Below are 14,885 nucleotides of genomic sequence, written 5' to 3'. Positions count from 1 at the left end.
AAATCCATACATACACACTTTTAAAAACTTAATTTCTCTTCCATTTCTATTGTATTTTATCTCCATCCAGACATGCGAATCTTATACCATTATTTCCATCTGAACCACTGTAAATCCTTCAATTTTGTTTCCACGTTCCTTCTGAATAGATGGAACTATGAAACAAACCACCCGTAGACTACACGCCTAGCCTTTTCACCTTCCCGATTCCTCCAGACAGTACACAAGGCAAGACCTCTTATTCTTTTACAATCTCACTCATTTCATGCATGTATAGGGGAGTGTCAAATGCATTTTAAAGTATCCCTTATATTTCCAATTACAACTTAATTCTGCAAAGCTCTTAATATGTATATCTACAGTTAACTGACAGCTATATACTTAACGAAAGCATATTACCAGCCTCGCTGGCTCAGTGAAACTACTCGTGCCTCAAATTCAGCACGTTTAAGTACCTTTTTGAGGTGGGGGTTTTGGTTACATATTTCCAGTGTGGCTTAACACAAACACCCTGAAGTTATCTACCCATGTAGTCTCTTCTGACTTCGGATCACAGCTCCTGACTTCAAAATGATTCGTTCATCCAGTGCTTTTAAAACGGCAGCACTACTGACTGAGCCTCCACCAGCTACATTAGTTGATGATCTGCGTCTAAATATCCTGCTGGAAACGCACATACCCTTAGGCGCATTGGGCTCGATGCTTCTCATTCTTCTACCTCTACTCTTACTGCCCTTGTTTTAGGGAGAGGCTAACTACACAAAGTCTCGGTCTCCCACTTGGTTCTTTGCTGGACTCCCAATTGCTTTGGCTCAATTGCTCCTCCTAGAGGGCCTTTAGTCTCCGTTGCTCCTCCTAGAGGGCCTTTACTCTCTGGGCGCTCTGTTCCTCAACAGCCCGGCCTTGGCTCATGCTTTCTCCTGAAGCCTATTTGCCAATGACTCAAAGCGCTCAGCTGCTCCCTACTTCTCTCCTTCCTGCTTAGGTTATATCACATAGGGTCAAGGAAGGAAAGAAAGCAAGAGGACTTGAAGAGCACCATCCAAAGCGGAGAACAGGATGCAAAATCTGTTCTTGAGTCAGCTTGTCAAAACCCAAACGCCTTTCTTACTTTTCCATTTTCCGATTGTGACAGTGGCTGTCCTCAAGTGTAAGTTCTTCAGTTAACCTGAACAGCAAGATATTTTCAGTTTTGTCTTTCCTCCCCTTTGCCCTAGACCCCCGTAAAGGCGTACGGCACACATGCAGGCAGAAGAAAAGGGAAGAGTCATGAAGTGCAGAAGCCACACAGAAGAATTTATTCAAGCAAGCACCAACCCCTAGTCTAGGGTCCAATTTCACAAGAAACAGACTATCTCCACATTAGGGTTAACTCTCCCCTTCCTTCCCCCAACTCCCATTCTTTAAGGATGTTCAGTTCTCCTCTCAGGATGACGTCTATAGAAGCCAAGCTGAAAATCCCAGGACTTCTGTAATACTCTAGGTAAACCCTACTCTTCCTAACTCCTTGCTGGGTTTAAATGCCTTCAGACTGCTCGGTGAGAAACTACACCCTGAGCCACTGCATACCAATGCCAATTGGACCACTGTGTACTGCAGCGCTCAGCAAAAGGAAAGCATCTCATTCCCGGGCAGCTGGCAAGTGAAAAAAAAAAAAAAAAAACCAAAATCTGAAGACACATACAGAACTTGTGGCTTTTGTAAGCACAACTTTCATTTCAGAACAACTTTGCTCTTGAGCAGACCATACTTCCATTTATAAACAGGAGATCACCTTAACCAATTAGCCCCCTAAACACTACAGCTGATGATCATTGTGACTCCACTCGTTTCTGCAGCACTTCCTAAACTCCAGGAAAACAGTGCAGGAATTAAGAGACATATGGCCTGTTATCTCAATCATTTCAACACCCAATGAAACAAGGAGTTCAGGGAACCAAATCCCTGATTCTACATTAGGAAACATTCAAAAGAGTAAGGAGAGCTGTCATTTTATGTGCTTAACTAGCTAAACTTCCACCTACAAATAGACACAGTTTGGGTGTTAAACTAGTAATGGATACTCTGCAAGCTCTTATGCCTGTTGAAGTCAAGCCTGAATAAAAGTAAGACTTCATGATTTGTTTCAGAGCTTGAGATACAGAGCTTTCCGAAAGAACCGGCTATGACAGGTTAGCATCACAGTATAAAGGTCACTTATGAGATAATATATCTACATTACAAGCATTCTAATATCTCGCATTCTTAAAAAAAAGAGAGAGAAAGAAAGAAAGAAAGAAAGAAAGAAAGAAAGAAAGAAAGAAAGAAAACCTTTAAAAGTAAACAGGAACATTTTTAACTTAGAAGTGAATCAAAGATGCTGAAGAGAAATCAGTGACATTCCCCTAAAAGGCAAAAAAAAAAAGTAAACAGACCATTGCAATTCTAGACCTGGTGGAATACATTCTTCAATCTTAAAATGAAAAGAGTTGAAGGACAAATGCTCCCCCCCCCTCCCCCCAAAAAAACCCCCACAAGCCTGCACCTTGAAACACAACCATGCTACAGCAGCGGTGTGTTTGTTTAACACGCAGATAGAAGACTTCAGTCTTTGCCAATACTTTTCTCAATTGCTGACTTCTACTGAACAAATGCTGGAATTCCTGAAAAACTGGTACTACATCAACAGTCTTTTTGCAATCTCCCTCTGGTTTCCTTCCTGCTAAATAGCAATGAAAAACATTATTGCTGAGTAGTGCAATTTCTGTTCCTCCCCTTTTTAGGCACAAGTTAATTGCCAACTAAGACTATGAAAATAAAAGAAATGAGATCCGTTCTAACCCATCAGTATATCTGAATCCTATCATGTGAGTTGCCAATTGGTTTCCCAGTCCTCACACTTGATATCTGCTGTTAATTTGCTAGCTATTTCAAGAACTTGAAGACTGTCAGCAAAATCCATGATGCATTACAAAACTTATAATTGAAAAGGAAAAAAAAAAAAAAACAACATCTGACGCTTTTCTGACAGGGTAAACAAGGTCTGAAAACACTGATCAGAACAAGGGAGACTTACTAACATATAGCTACTTGTATTAAAATATAATTGCAAATGAAGTAGAGAAAGCAAGACTTACTGAAATTCATGCAAAATTATGCAAAATCATTTGATGAAACCCCAAAATTTACACTAGACTAAAAACAAAGGAAAAAAGTTACAAAATCCATTATTTTTAAGAGGAGATGACTGAACCTCTCTATGCTTTCTTAAGGTTGCCTATCTATGCCAATTAAAATTTTGCTTCTGAAAAAAGAGTTAAGGCACTTCCTCTGGAGTTACTAAAAAAAGCAAATGAAAGCCTCTGCTTCTCAGAGGTGAGCAATAGTGAGACGTTTGTTCTTGACCTCTGGATCACCCTACAGATCAAATTCTTGGACATAGGAAAAACCCACTAGTATTCATTAAAAGCAACTGGGAGGCTAGCTTTGTGCTTCTGTTCTGGAGACCCGAGCAGGCTACAACTTGACAAACGTGCAGGATATTGCTGAACAATGCTGCTGTTCCTGTCAGAAGGGAAAAGCTTTATTCCCAGCTTCATTCAGGATGGACTGATTTTAATCACAACGATGCAAATCATAGATTTTAGTCATTATTAAATAACTAATTTTAATCTCCTTCTACTTTTGTGCTTTTCAGTTATTTCCATAAAGTTGATTTTAATTGACCGTTAAAATGCATTGATTTATATCAAATTCAGCTTTTATATAAGTGTTAAGCATTTTCACTCTTCAGAAAGATTTATCTATCTACAGTTATTTAAATAAATATATAGAGTGAGGTCTTCAGTTTTACTTTTCATTCTGGTAGATATAGGTGGATGCTGCCCTTATATTTTAATAGCTAAAAAACAATGTAAATGACTACTTTACTAGATTATTTTATACCTATCTTTTGTGACATTTTTGTGTCATTCTTATGGAGAGTAGAATTTGGAAACCATAAATAAGCCTATTAAATTGTTAATCATGAAATAAACTACCAAAAATTGCTAGGCACACAAAATAAAGTTTATCGGGATACTTCCACATTTTAACTTTTTTTTCTTTTCCAAACAAACCAAAAGCTACCTGTAGGGCTTGCTGAACAGCAGAACAGAATAAAAAAAAGAGCAAATATTATCCCTGCACCATTGTCTCTCTCAAAACTTATTTGAACAAATTCTGGCTCCAGGTAACGGCAGTTCTGTGGTGGTTTGAATGCTTTTAAAGCTCCATCAGAAAACAGACGTTGCTGCAATATTTGTATTCAAACAGACGTAACATACTATATAGTAAATTATGTCCTTATTACGGATGAACAGTTTCAAATATAATTTAAATGTGTATTTTATAATTAAAACATTTTAATTTAAATGCATTTAAATGCTCACACATGCTCAGTAGCTGAAGAGATCCAGTAAAACCAGATCCTCCCTCCTTACCCTTCTACAGATACATCAGTATGCGAGTTATGGCTGTGCATGCTGAATAAAGGGAATTTTAAGATTTAAAAGTTCAAATATCCATTATTGTTTGTATTGTTTGTCCTCTTCAGGACAAACCTGGCCTCTAAATCTCAGACTTCCAAAGGAGAAAACGTTTCCATTGCAGCCTTTAAGAGTTTGGGTTGCATAAAGTATAAACTGTCAATTATTTCTCCAACAAATGAGCTGGGTTCATAGGGCAAAGGCAGAAGGAAGAGAAAGGAGGGTCATGTTTTTATGGATTGTTATCTATAGACTAAATGGAAAAATCTTCAGCCATTTTATTCCTTCAAGGTACATAAAAGAACCTCCTAGTTAAGGTGTGAAAATGTCAGTTACATTCTCCACCTCTGAAAGCGAGTGAAGCTCAGACCATGATTCACGTCCCACCCTTGCTCTTTCCTCTCTTAGGGGCTGGTATTCTGCTTTCAGCTCCTCACCAGCTAATGCCATTTAATACTCTTAGACCCATCAGGCTAAATTCAAATTTTCTGCTCCTTAGAGGCTGCTGATATGCACCACTGCACACTCCAATTGCAAATACACATGAATGCTCCTGTGTATTGCACATTATTTTCTACATACAAACTCTACTAAATTGTAAGTTAGGAGGCACTACTTGAATTCTCTTAGGTCTTTAGAAAGCTTTCAGATGTACCAAGAGTAATAACACGTAATGAATATGGACTGGTATTTCTTTTCTGTAGCTACATTGAGTTGGCAATTTACACGTTCTAAATAGATGGATGACTTATAGCCAGTTTTCGCAGTCTTCTGGCGATTACTTCTTAGAAACCTCTGACAGGCTGAAACCCCTTGAATCACAGCCGTTATTCTTGGTTTGATCCTCTTTTCAAATTAAAACCAGTAGCTTTATCAGCAAATGAGAGGTTTTTCCCTTCTGGAAATACTTACAAAAATGCACATAAAAAATTGAACTTGCCAACCTACCTCATTTTAGGGTTGGAGCATCTTCTGGGTTAATGACCGCTTCCGCTTCTTTTTAAAATCCTAATTGAGGTAAGGATGCCACATACAAACCCCCTTTCTTTGGGGGTAATCTGAAGATTTATAGTAGTAGAGTGAGATGTGGTTGGAGGGGAAGGAGAAAAAAAAAAAGGGAGGTGCTAACAGGCCTGCCTGATCATTCCGTCTTAGCTTCCACATACAGGACAGATTTGGAACAGATTTGGAACAGATTTTTCCAGTATCTGATGCGACTTTTCCTTCCTCTCAAGGACCAACTAAAATGCAAGCAACTACCTGAATTTTCACCTTTTCCAGGAACTGTCACAGAAACACAAGACAAAGGAAGACACTACATCACTGTCCTCCAAACCGGGACTGGATGTACTGATCTAAAAAGCTGTATTCAAAATGACATCTCCATTTCCTAACGCCAGTTGCTCAAAACATGGCTTTACCACAGTTTTCCACAGCTGAACACATAAGAATCATCTTCCAAGAGACAGCAGAGGTCTGCTCCCGGTTGGAGCTCAACTTTACTTTCTAGCATCTATCGTTTACCACCCATTGATTGTGAACTGGAAAAAAACAGTTATTAATAGATTACAGGGAGGAATAATTAAGATTCGTCTTCCACAGCAAGGTCAAATAACGTATGCCACTCATTTCTTGTGATTAAAAACAGCTCTGTTCCTTGATGTGGTGTGCCTTAACATTTCAAAACAAAGACCCTAATTTCATGTGTATACCTGCAAAATGAAAGAACTTCTGGATGTAGCTGGAGATAAAAGGGTAACAGACTGCTATTATGGATTTGGGATATAAAGGGGGGGGGGGGGAGGGAGAAGTAAGTACATTTTGCCAGTATAGATAAATGTCAGTGCATACAGATGAGTTCTCCATTTCAGAATACCAAGTTATCTCTTCCACAAAAATGCATTTCCCAAGACCTGGATTCCGAGTTATCCTCCAGATTTCTCCAGCAGCTCTGCAGTAGCACAGTTCAGGTAAATCTGTCCTACATACATTTGAAAAATGCCTACAAATTGTAAACATCATTGGATGCCTGCAAACTGCAAGCCCTGTCTGATGCACGCATATGAAAGAAGCTGAACAGGATCTTAATCTTAGCAGTTAACCTTCCAGTATACACAGATGCTCACCTAGCAGCGCCAGTCTCAGATCCACCTTACGCTACCCAAGGGTCTGAATGTGCCTGTCTTCTTCAGTGAGATATACGCTGCTACGTTTTAAAGATTACTTTCAAAGGTCTTTAATTCAGGTTAAGAACCATCTCTTAAGATCATCTTTTCCACTTAGCTGATACTGCAGGAGTGAGAGTACTTTTTTTTTTTAAGCTAGGCAATGTCAGATTGATTTAAATTGCAAGATAAAGGCTGTGATTTTTAAATAAGAAAAATTAGTAGCTTAAGTCAAGAGTGCTAGATACAGAGTTAGACTGTTGTCTTTTAGCCAGCACTAACAACATTAAAAAAAAAAAAAAAAACCACACACCACACACACTGTCAGAAGTCTATTGATGTATGAACCACCAGAGTCTGTGAGCTAAGTGTACAGTCAGAAGAGATGAGAGGAAGGGAAGCATGAGAAAGGGGAAATTTTCTCATGTCTATTGGTTCCATTCCTTAGTTCCAACCCTGCCCTTCCCCCTCCTCTCCCACTTTCACATTTAAAACAAGCCTGACATCAAAAAGATTAAGTTATAAGCTTATAATAAACCCTTCGTATAGGTGTGCATAATTTAGCATCTAAGTAGTTCAACTGACAATTGAGAATGCCAAGTAACACAATGATTATTACCATCACTGAAGATCAGTTTTCCAGTAGAGGCTCAAAGGGCTATTTTTAGTATTACTGTTATTATTTTTAGCATGAGAATTTAAAACAAGTACTCCCCAAGATTCCACACACAGATATCAGGCAACAAAATTTAACAACATATTGAGAAAACAAGAAAGACTCTCCTTTGTACAAAATTGTGAACAGCAATTGTTCCTGCAAATGCTTGGCTCGGGGTAAAACGGGGTCAAAATTGGCTTGAAATCTTGCTATCACACCTTTACGAGCAAAAGAAAACAGTGCTTATGTCTGATCAGAAACAAGAGGTAAAGAACTTACTGCCTTGAACCTTGTACTATGTGAGTGTTAAACGGTACCGTACTCATCTAATGGCACAGCAGATATAAATATCAGAACACGATCAAATGCAGCGGAGTTGAATCCTTCCCTGATATGTCCTCAGATGCCACTGCAGTTAACCCACAAGCACAGAGTGAATATCGAGTCCTCAATTTTTTTTTAAGTGCACTCAGCAGGCAGAATGGAGATAGATTACAATTCTTTTTTCTGTTACTTTATATACATGCCTAAACTTAACGTATTTATCCTGTTGCAAAAAATACAGTTATTGTGGTTTACGTTGAGGTTCAACAGCTTGTTTCAGGGCAAAGCAACAAAGCAGTTCCATGCACTTTCAGCAGCAATGGTTCCTGCCGTGTCTTAAGGAATAAACATAGCAAAGAAAGTTTAAATTGAGACTTACCAAGGGGCACCGTATATTCGGAATCCTTTAACCGTTACCTCTGAATCTTGCAAGTAAATACTATTTGTCAGGAGTGACTGAACATTGTCAAAGTCCTCTGGTTTCAATTTGGACACAGAGGGAAAGCGGTAGTAATCTTGTTTAACAAGGTCTGCCATGAATTCCTTATCAAATGTCAGTTCGTGATTCCCAGCAATCACTATTTTATATTCATATGGCAGGTTTCCTGAAATAACAAAAAAGAGGACTTAATTAGCACATTTTCCTCCCACACCAATACTGCCGGCACAATAAGTAGACAGCTAGCAGTGACTGAATGAAATACCCAAGACCTGTGTGTATCTCCATGTTGAGCAGAAGTTATTAATGCTGTTTCTCTTCCATTGAATGAAATTGTGTTAAAATGCAGAGTAATGCCACACAAGAAATACCGTAAGAAAAAGCGTGTGCTGCAGAACTAAACAAAAGAAGCTGGTAAGTGCTGAACTAGCTGCTAAGGTGGGGCTCCCTTGCTTTCAGCTGATTCCACACTGATTTATACTAGCCGAAGATGCGATACTGAGTCTGATCGCTTAATTCATGGGACAGAGTCAGCAGTCCTTACCCACAGAACCGACCTGCTGCGAGATACCTCAGGTTCCTTAGTGAGTGGGTAAAATGGAGCTAGCAGTATGCCTCAAAAGCATATTGGGACAACACCAGGTATGGGGTACTGAGTTGGGTAGCTGGTGCTGTTGTTTAAATTATGCAGTTATTCAGACTAATTTGTAGGGAATCCAAAGCATCCAAGAAGTGACTTCTATTCCCAAACCTAGCCTGTTTTCCGAAGCTCTGAATCACTCACAATGGACTTTCACTTTATCCGGTTTACGGCAGTGTCTCATTCCTGTAAGAACGCACGTAGAAGGAAACATGAAACCCGAGTAAGTGAGACATAAGGTAGGAGAAAAGAAATGCAGTTAGCTTATTTACTGGGAGGGTCAGAAAAAAGCATATAGGCTTCATCACTTGAAGTCCGTGCAAGTATTTCTGTTTGGAATGAGGCATGGATCAGGCCTATGGAGCCAGACTGATTTCAAGAGTTCGGAAACAGATTTTCAAGCACTTGGTACCAGCAACCAGTGCCAGATCTTCCAGATAAACATATTGGGTGCTGAGCTCCCTTAAAAAAATGGTCCCATACTGTAGTCTCTTCACAGAAGTTAAGTTCTTTTACAAAGTCTGTCCCACTATGACTTGCCAAAAGTCACACACAAGTCTGCCTCAGAGCTGAAACCGGACTTGCCTCTCCCCTCTACTGCTTTCACCATAATCCCAATTTTCTAGTCTTAGTAATACTAAGTGATTCATTTTAGCACATATTCCTAACTTGAAACATTTTTTTCATAAAAGCGGTATATACTTTAGAGAAACAAAGATTAAATAAACCACTATATATTCACCTTTATAGGCTCGTGGGGCTTCTGTTATTTACACAAACCATGAGGGTAACAACTGACACTCTTAACTGTTGGTGTTGTTAGCCCAGATGCTCAGAGATGCATACACATGGCAGGTGCTTACCTCCCACTGATGTGGGAATAAGACACTGGTGCTGAGAACGTAGGGGGAAATCTGTGAGTAGGACTTCCACTTCTGCTACAGCCCACGGAATGCAGAAGCGAGTGCTACATATTCTGCAGCAATACAGTTTTACTAAATAAACACAGCTTTGCTATTTTAAAATTTGTGTTGCAAATTTCAAAAGTGGGTTCTTTTTCTGTTGCACAGTAAGTTTCAAACTAAAGCAGGAAACAGGGGAACAGGCCAAAACCCTCTACTTTTTAGTATTTATAGCATGCAAATGGGAATTATTCAAGATTCCTGGATGTAAGTATTTCCTTCACAAAATTACTTAATTCTGTACAGAACAATAAAAAGCAGATTCCCTGGGGGAAAAAAATAAAAATAAAAAAACAGGCATCTTCATAGATTCCTCATATGCGAACAAAATGTTGATCATACATTTTCATAACTCTCCATGGTGCTGCATTAGATTAAAAGCTGAGGGAGATGCTACCAGGCACTTATCGTTCCTCTACAGTTTATGCCCCACTCCCCCTTTCCCTCTCCCCTCCTCATTTCTGCGACATGCTGCTCTGCAATTAATTTCATTTAAAAAATGGAAGTGGCAGGTACCTACAATTCCTGCTCTCTGTGACTCCTGGGCACAAGGTAAGATTGCCATTTTCTTCTCTCTCAGGAAACATAAAAGACACCACTGGCATGAAACTTGATACACTTGTCATAACTATCAATCCCCCAAAACAAGCAAGATGTGATTAAATTCTCAGAGAAGCAGGATGGAGAAGTTAAATTCAGGTTTTTGCCAAGTTATCGGCATTTGCCAGTTTTAGCAGAGAAAACTTCCTAGTGTTACTGGATAAATGTCCAGATTTCACACTTTCCTCCATTTATTTTGATAAAAGATTTGAAAATCAGCACATTTTGCTGATACAACGTCCAATTAGATGTGGAACATTTTGTTTCAAGTCCTTTTTTTTTTTTTTTTTAATTATTAAATCTTTCCAGAAACTTTGAAAAGGAAGACGCTTTGCAGACACACAGGAAAGCAGAAGACAAACTAATGGTGGGATTAATGATTACTGAAACTTATATATGTAACATTATACACGTTATATATATGTGAAAATCACTAGGGAAAATTCAACAGTGTTTACTACGATTTATGCCACAAAAGTCATTAATTTTATTGGGACTAAGGAGAGGTCCTGCCTGGTACGTCACAGAGACCCAGTAACGCAGTAACTCCCACTGGGGAGCCTCAGGGCCACTAGAAGAGAACGGTCTCCTTCCAAACTTAATTGGGGAGCTCAGTCCAGCGCCCCACCAATGAAACCCAAGGATCGACACCAAAGACAGAGGAACACGTCAAAACACAGCACTGAGGAGAACCTCCAGGGGCACCAAAATACGTCAACACCTACCTGCAAGCCATAGCTCTGCTGTACTGCACGCCCATAACGTGCTAGCTGAAGAGTAATTAGTTCTGGCTGCGGAAGCGTTCGCTGCAAACCTGAGTCCCCTATTCATGTCTGAGACAAGATGTGTCTCATTCCATATCTGTAAATACTTTCACTATTTACCATAAGATTGGCAGAAAGTACTGACCTTGCTCCCCTTGCTAGCAATGAGGAATTCTACTCATAAAAATGCAAGCACATACCAAAAGCCAAGCCCAAGTAAAGGACAGCAGAAGGGAAAGTCTCATCCATTTCTTTCCTCTTCCCTGAGGAAAAACTATATAACTCTAATCACAGTAACATATTACCCGCAATCAGATTAGCTAATTTGTTCATCACGTTCAGGTTTTCCCTTTGTGAAAGGCCTTGGCAGCGCAGAACATTCCTTCTCAGTTTATGAAATAATTTGGCATGTTTTATTTCGGCAGCCCTGCCCTTTTCCTATAATCTGCTGATCTTTTGTGTTTTATACAGAAACACAAGCAGTCTTGCTCAAAATCTCCTACTCAATGGTATTTCAGTTTTCATCTTGACCAGATGAATCTCTATGTATCTACATTCATATCGTCTGTACAGAGAGAGTCTGCAGCACAGTACAGAGGCTGAAAAGCATTTCCTCATCTTTCTTCACTAAATTTCTGTTAACTACATTTGTTCTTTATTAAACTTCTTTCCTAACTAGTAAATTTTCCATCATGTACCAGTAATACTATTCATTCTAATTTACATTGCGAATCCAGTAAACAAAAGAATCTTCTTTCAAAACAGAGAAAGAGTTTGATGCGTTTGTTGGGGCAAGCACTTCAGAAACTCAAATTACCAACTGTCAAAGTAACAATCCAGTTTAGTTTTAAAAAAAACTTACCTATTTCCCAAGTGAGATCAAAAAGCTACAATTACAGCTAGTAAATACGATTAGAAAAAAAAGGCATCAGGAAGGGTGTGGCCTGGACAAATAAGCAGCACTGAGACTGTGAAGTAGACAGACTTACACTGGAATACTTGAAAACCTCAGAAGGAACAGACTATATGTTTTTTCATATATATGTGTATGTATATATATTTACACACACACATACGGGGAGAGTTTGTTCAATACATACTTTCCCGGCTAAGACGTTTTCCAACATTTGCCCATAATAGGAGCGACAAGGGCAAAATGGAGCAACTGATTTAAGAAAATACTGTAACTAGACAAGTCGTTCTCTTCTGGACGACAAAAGTTCAGTACCAGTCTTGTGCAGAGAAGAACATATGTAGTCAACGGTAAACAAACTATAAAAACTAAATGGTTTATATAAATACAGTAATCTGAGGGTGTCGAAGATTTCTGTGCTTTCTCCATTTACCAGTCAACCCTCAGGCTACAGTCCCACTTACCAGTTCTTTCATCCCTGTGTCCCCCAAGCAATTGTCCTCATTCCTGTGCCACTGCCTCTCTTTGCCAACACAAGGATTTGGTGGCCACAGAGCACGGTGGATCAGGAAACTGCTCCAGCTGAAAACTGACATAGCAAAAAAAGGACTGAGACTCCATGTAAGCTCATAAGGCAGGACTTCCTCTCTCAGCAGAAACCACTTATGTCACTTTAAAGTGTCAGCCTAACTTTAAATACACACAAATTACATGTTTTGCTTTGTTTTTTAGCCCATGTAAGTAGATGCTCCAGTACTTTTTTATGTTCCCTCAAAGCATTAGATCCTAGGAGTCCTCAACTTGTTGAGCAACCCTTCCTGTTTTATTGGCGTGCCGCATACGAATACAATTTAGTCACACAACCAAAGTTTTGTAGAGCTGTCAGACACAAAAAGGAGTCTGACTGGCCGTGAATGTTAACTGCTTAAGTTCCTATAAAATCAGAAAAAAGGACATTAAAAAAAAAAAAAACGTTTGGACTATCGTTACCTACAAGGTCCACTGGGGAGGCAGAGGAGTTGGAATAAAATGACACTTAACAATCTACAATAGTGGTAGAAACCTGTATTTGCATACACAAATGTTATGCAAGTGCTTTTGATACAAAGCTCTGTATATACATCCACATATACAAACTGTTCAGGCCACACAATATTTCATGAAACGTTAAGTGCTTTCATGCCCATTTCACTGAGTCTCTGCCCTTCTGGCCATATATTGAGATTGGCTTAAAACTCTTGAAATATAAATCTTAGCCTCTTCAAAAAGGGGGAAAATCTGTACAAGTAGCAAACCTGTGCAAGTGAATCATTTATAATTTACAATATATCATATATGCTTCAAAAGTACAAGACTGGCCATGGAGCGTTTGCTTATAACCAACCACATACAAGCGCAGAGATAAACACTGGACGAGCAGATTTCACGTTGTTCCTTTGGACTTCCAGTCACTGCATTGCAGCAGCACAGACTAAGAGCTGTATGGGTAGAGCTGTACAAACTGCCCATCAACAGGCAGTAGGAGAGGGCAACCGGCAAACATCACCACATAGAACTTATCCCGCTCAGCAGAACCGTAACTCTTCATAGACGTTTCCTTCTGAAAGCCCGCTGAAACTTAAGGCAATGCTTGTACTGTCTTCAGTGTATTTACAGTACTCTACTGCAACACACATAGGCCCCTTTCAACATTTTAAGAGATGAGAGAGAATACCTCAAAGACTCTGATTTCTTCTTCTGCAGCAACAAATGAGTTAGACTGTATAAATACAGCATATAGACTATAGCTTTTACATGATATGCTGGACTTCTCACACCATAAAGGAAAACAATCCACTGTAGGAACTGAGATCCAAAACAGGGTAGGAGAAACAAAGGTCTTTTTTCTAGGATGAGATTAACTATGAAAATATATTCTGCCTATCCAACAGTCCTCACAAACAGCCCTCAGCGGAATAGCTAAAACTGAAACCAATCAACATACTGGCTGAAAGCTTAACACATGTATTTCTACATGTCTTCCCTCTCTGTCTGCAGAGATCTAAATAATGAAATAATTAACTACAACAAAGCAGGCAAATAATAGACAGAACATGCACAGAAACAGAACAAGCTTCTAAAGAAGTAAAGATCTCTCAAAATCTTCTTGATGAAAAATATTCTGCCAGCTCTTTTAATAATCATAGTTCAGATGTCTCTCAGCTTCCCCCTCCTCCCCCCCCCACCCCAAGAAAATTTTGGAGAAGGAAAAATAAAGGCAAAACAACACATGGGAAACACAGCAAGATGGATAGACGAATGAAAGTTTAACTGTTTTGCCTTTATGCAAAGAAAACATCAGACCACAGCACAGGGAGAGGCAAAGGCTGAGACCCTTGAATTCCTGTGATAAATCTAAAGCTTGTACATTAAAGCTCCCCTTTGTTGAAAACGCTGTTAGACACAACAAAACAGAAATGTTACGTAAGTGCAAGCTCTGCCTCTGACCTTTCACTCTGTAACCGTCAGGCTTCATTAATTTTCACAAGGCCTGACAGCTCTAGCGTTAATACTCACACTTGCTGATCGAGCCACACAGCAGGTTCAGACTGCTACCTTCTCCTCTGAAACTCATGCATTAGGATTTCTTCCATGCTGGCAATGGAAAACCAAGTCTAAGAAACATTAAACACAAAAAACTACGTTACAATAATGCCAAGGTTGAGCCATAAACCCATGAAAGCAAGGAAGTATCGAGTGAATCTCGCCTCAGCACCTGTAACTCAGCTACGCAGTGGCAAGATATCGCAGCATATAGGGTCCTCTGTGAATGACAACACCGGATACCGGAGAAGTTACTCAACCTATACGGTCACTTACGAGCAGTCTGATACTGCAGACACAGCGGTACCTAATACCAAGTCCTTATATTCATT

The 14,885-nt window shown here is 39.4% G+C and overlaps 1 protein-coding gene across 6 annotated transcripts in view; it reads right to left on the bottom strand.

Moving 5' to 3' along the window:
• The window catches only part of MPPED2 (metallophosphoesterase domain containing 2), a 121,193-nt gene that overhangs the window by 44,948 nt on the left and 61,360 nt on the right, over window positions 1-14,885 (bottom strand). For all 6 annotated transcript variants that reach the window (XM_009679460.2, XM_068945283.1, XM_068945282.1 and 3 more), the window contains exon 4: window positions 8,032-8,257. In XM_009679460.2, the coding sequence (XP_009677755.1) occupies window positions 8,032-8,257 (226 nt within the window). The remainder of the gene's footprint in view (window positions 1-8,031; window positions 8,258-14,885) is intronic.

This window comes from Struthio camelus, chromosome 5 (assembly GCF_040807025.1).
Source record: "Struthio camelus isolate bStrCam1 chromosome 5, bStrCam1.hap1, whole genome shotgun sequence".
NCBI classification, from domain to species: domain Eukaryota; kingdom Metazoa; phylum Chordata; class Aves; order Struthioniformes; family Struthionidae; genus Struthio; species Struthio camelus.
This window is presented reverse-complemented; position numbering and strand designations above follow the sequence as displayed.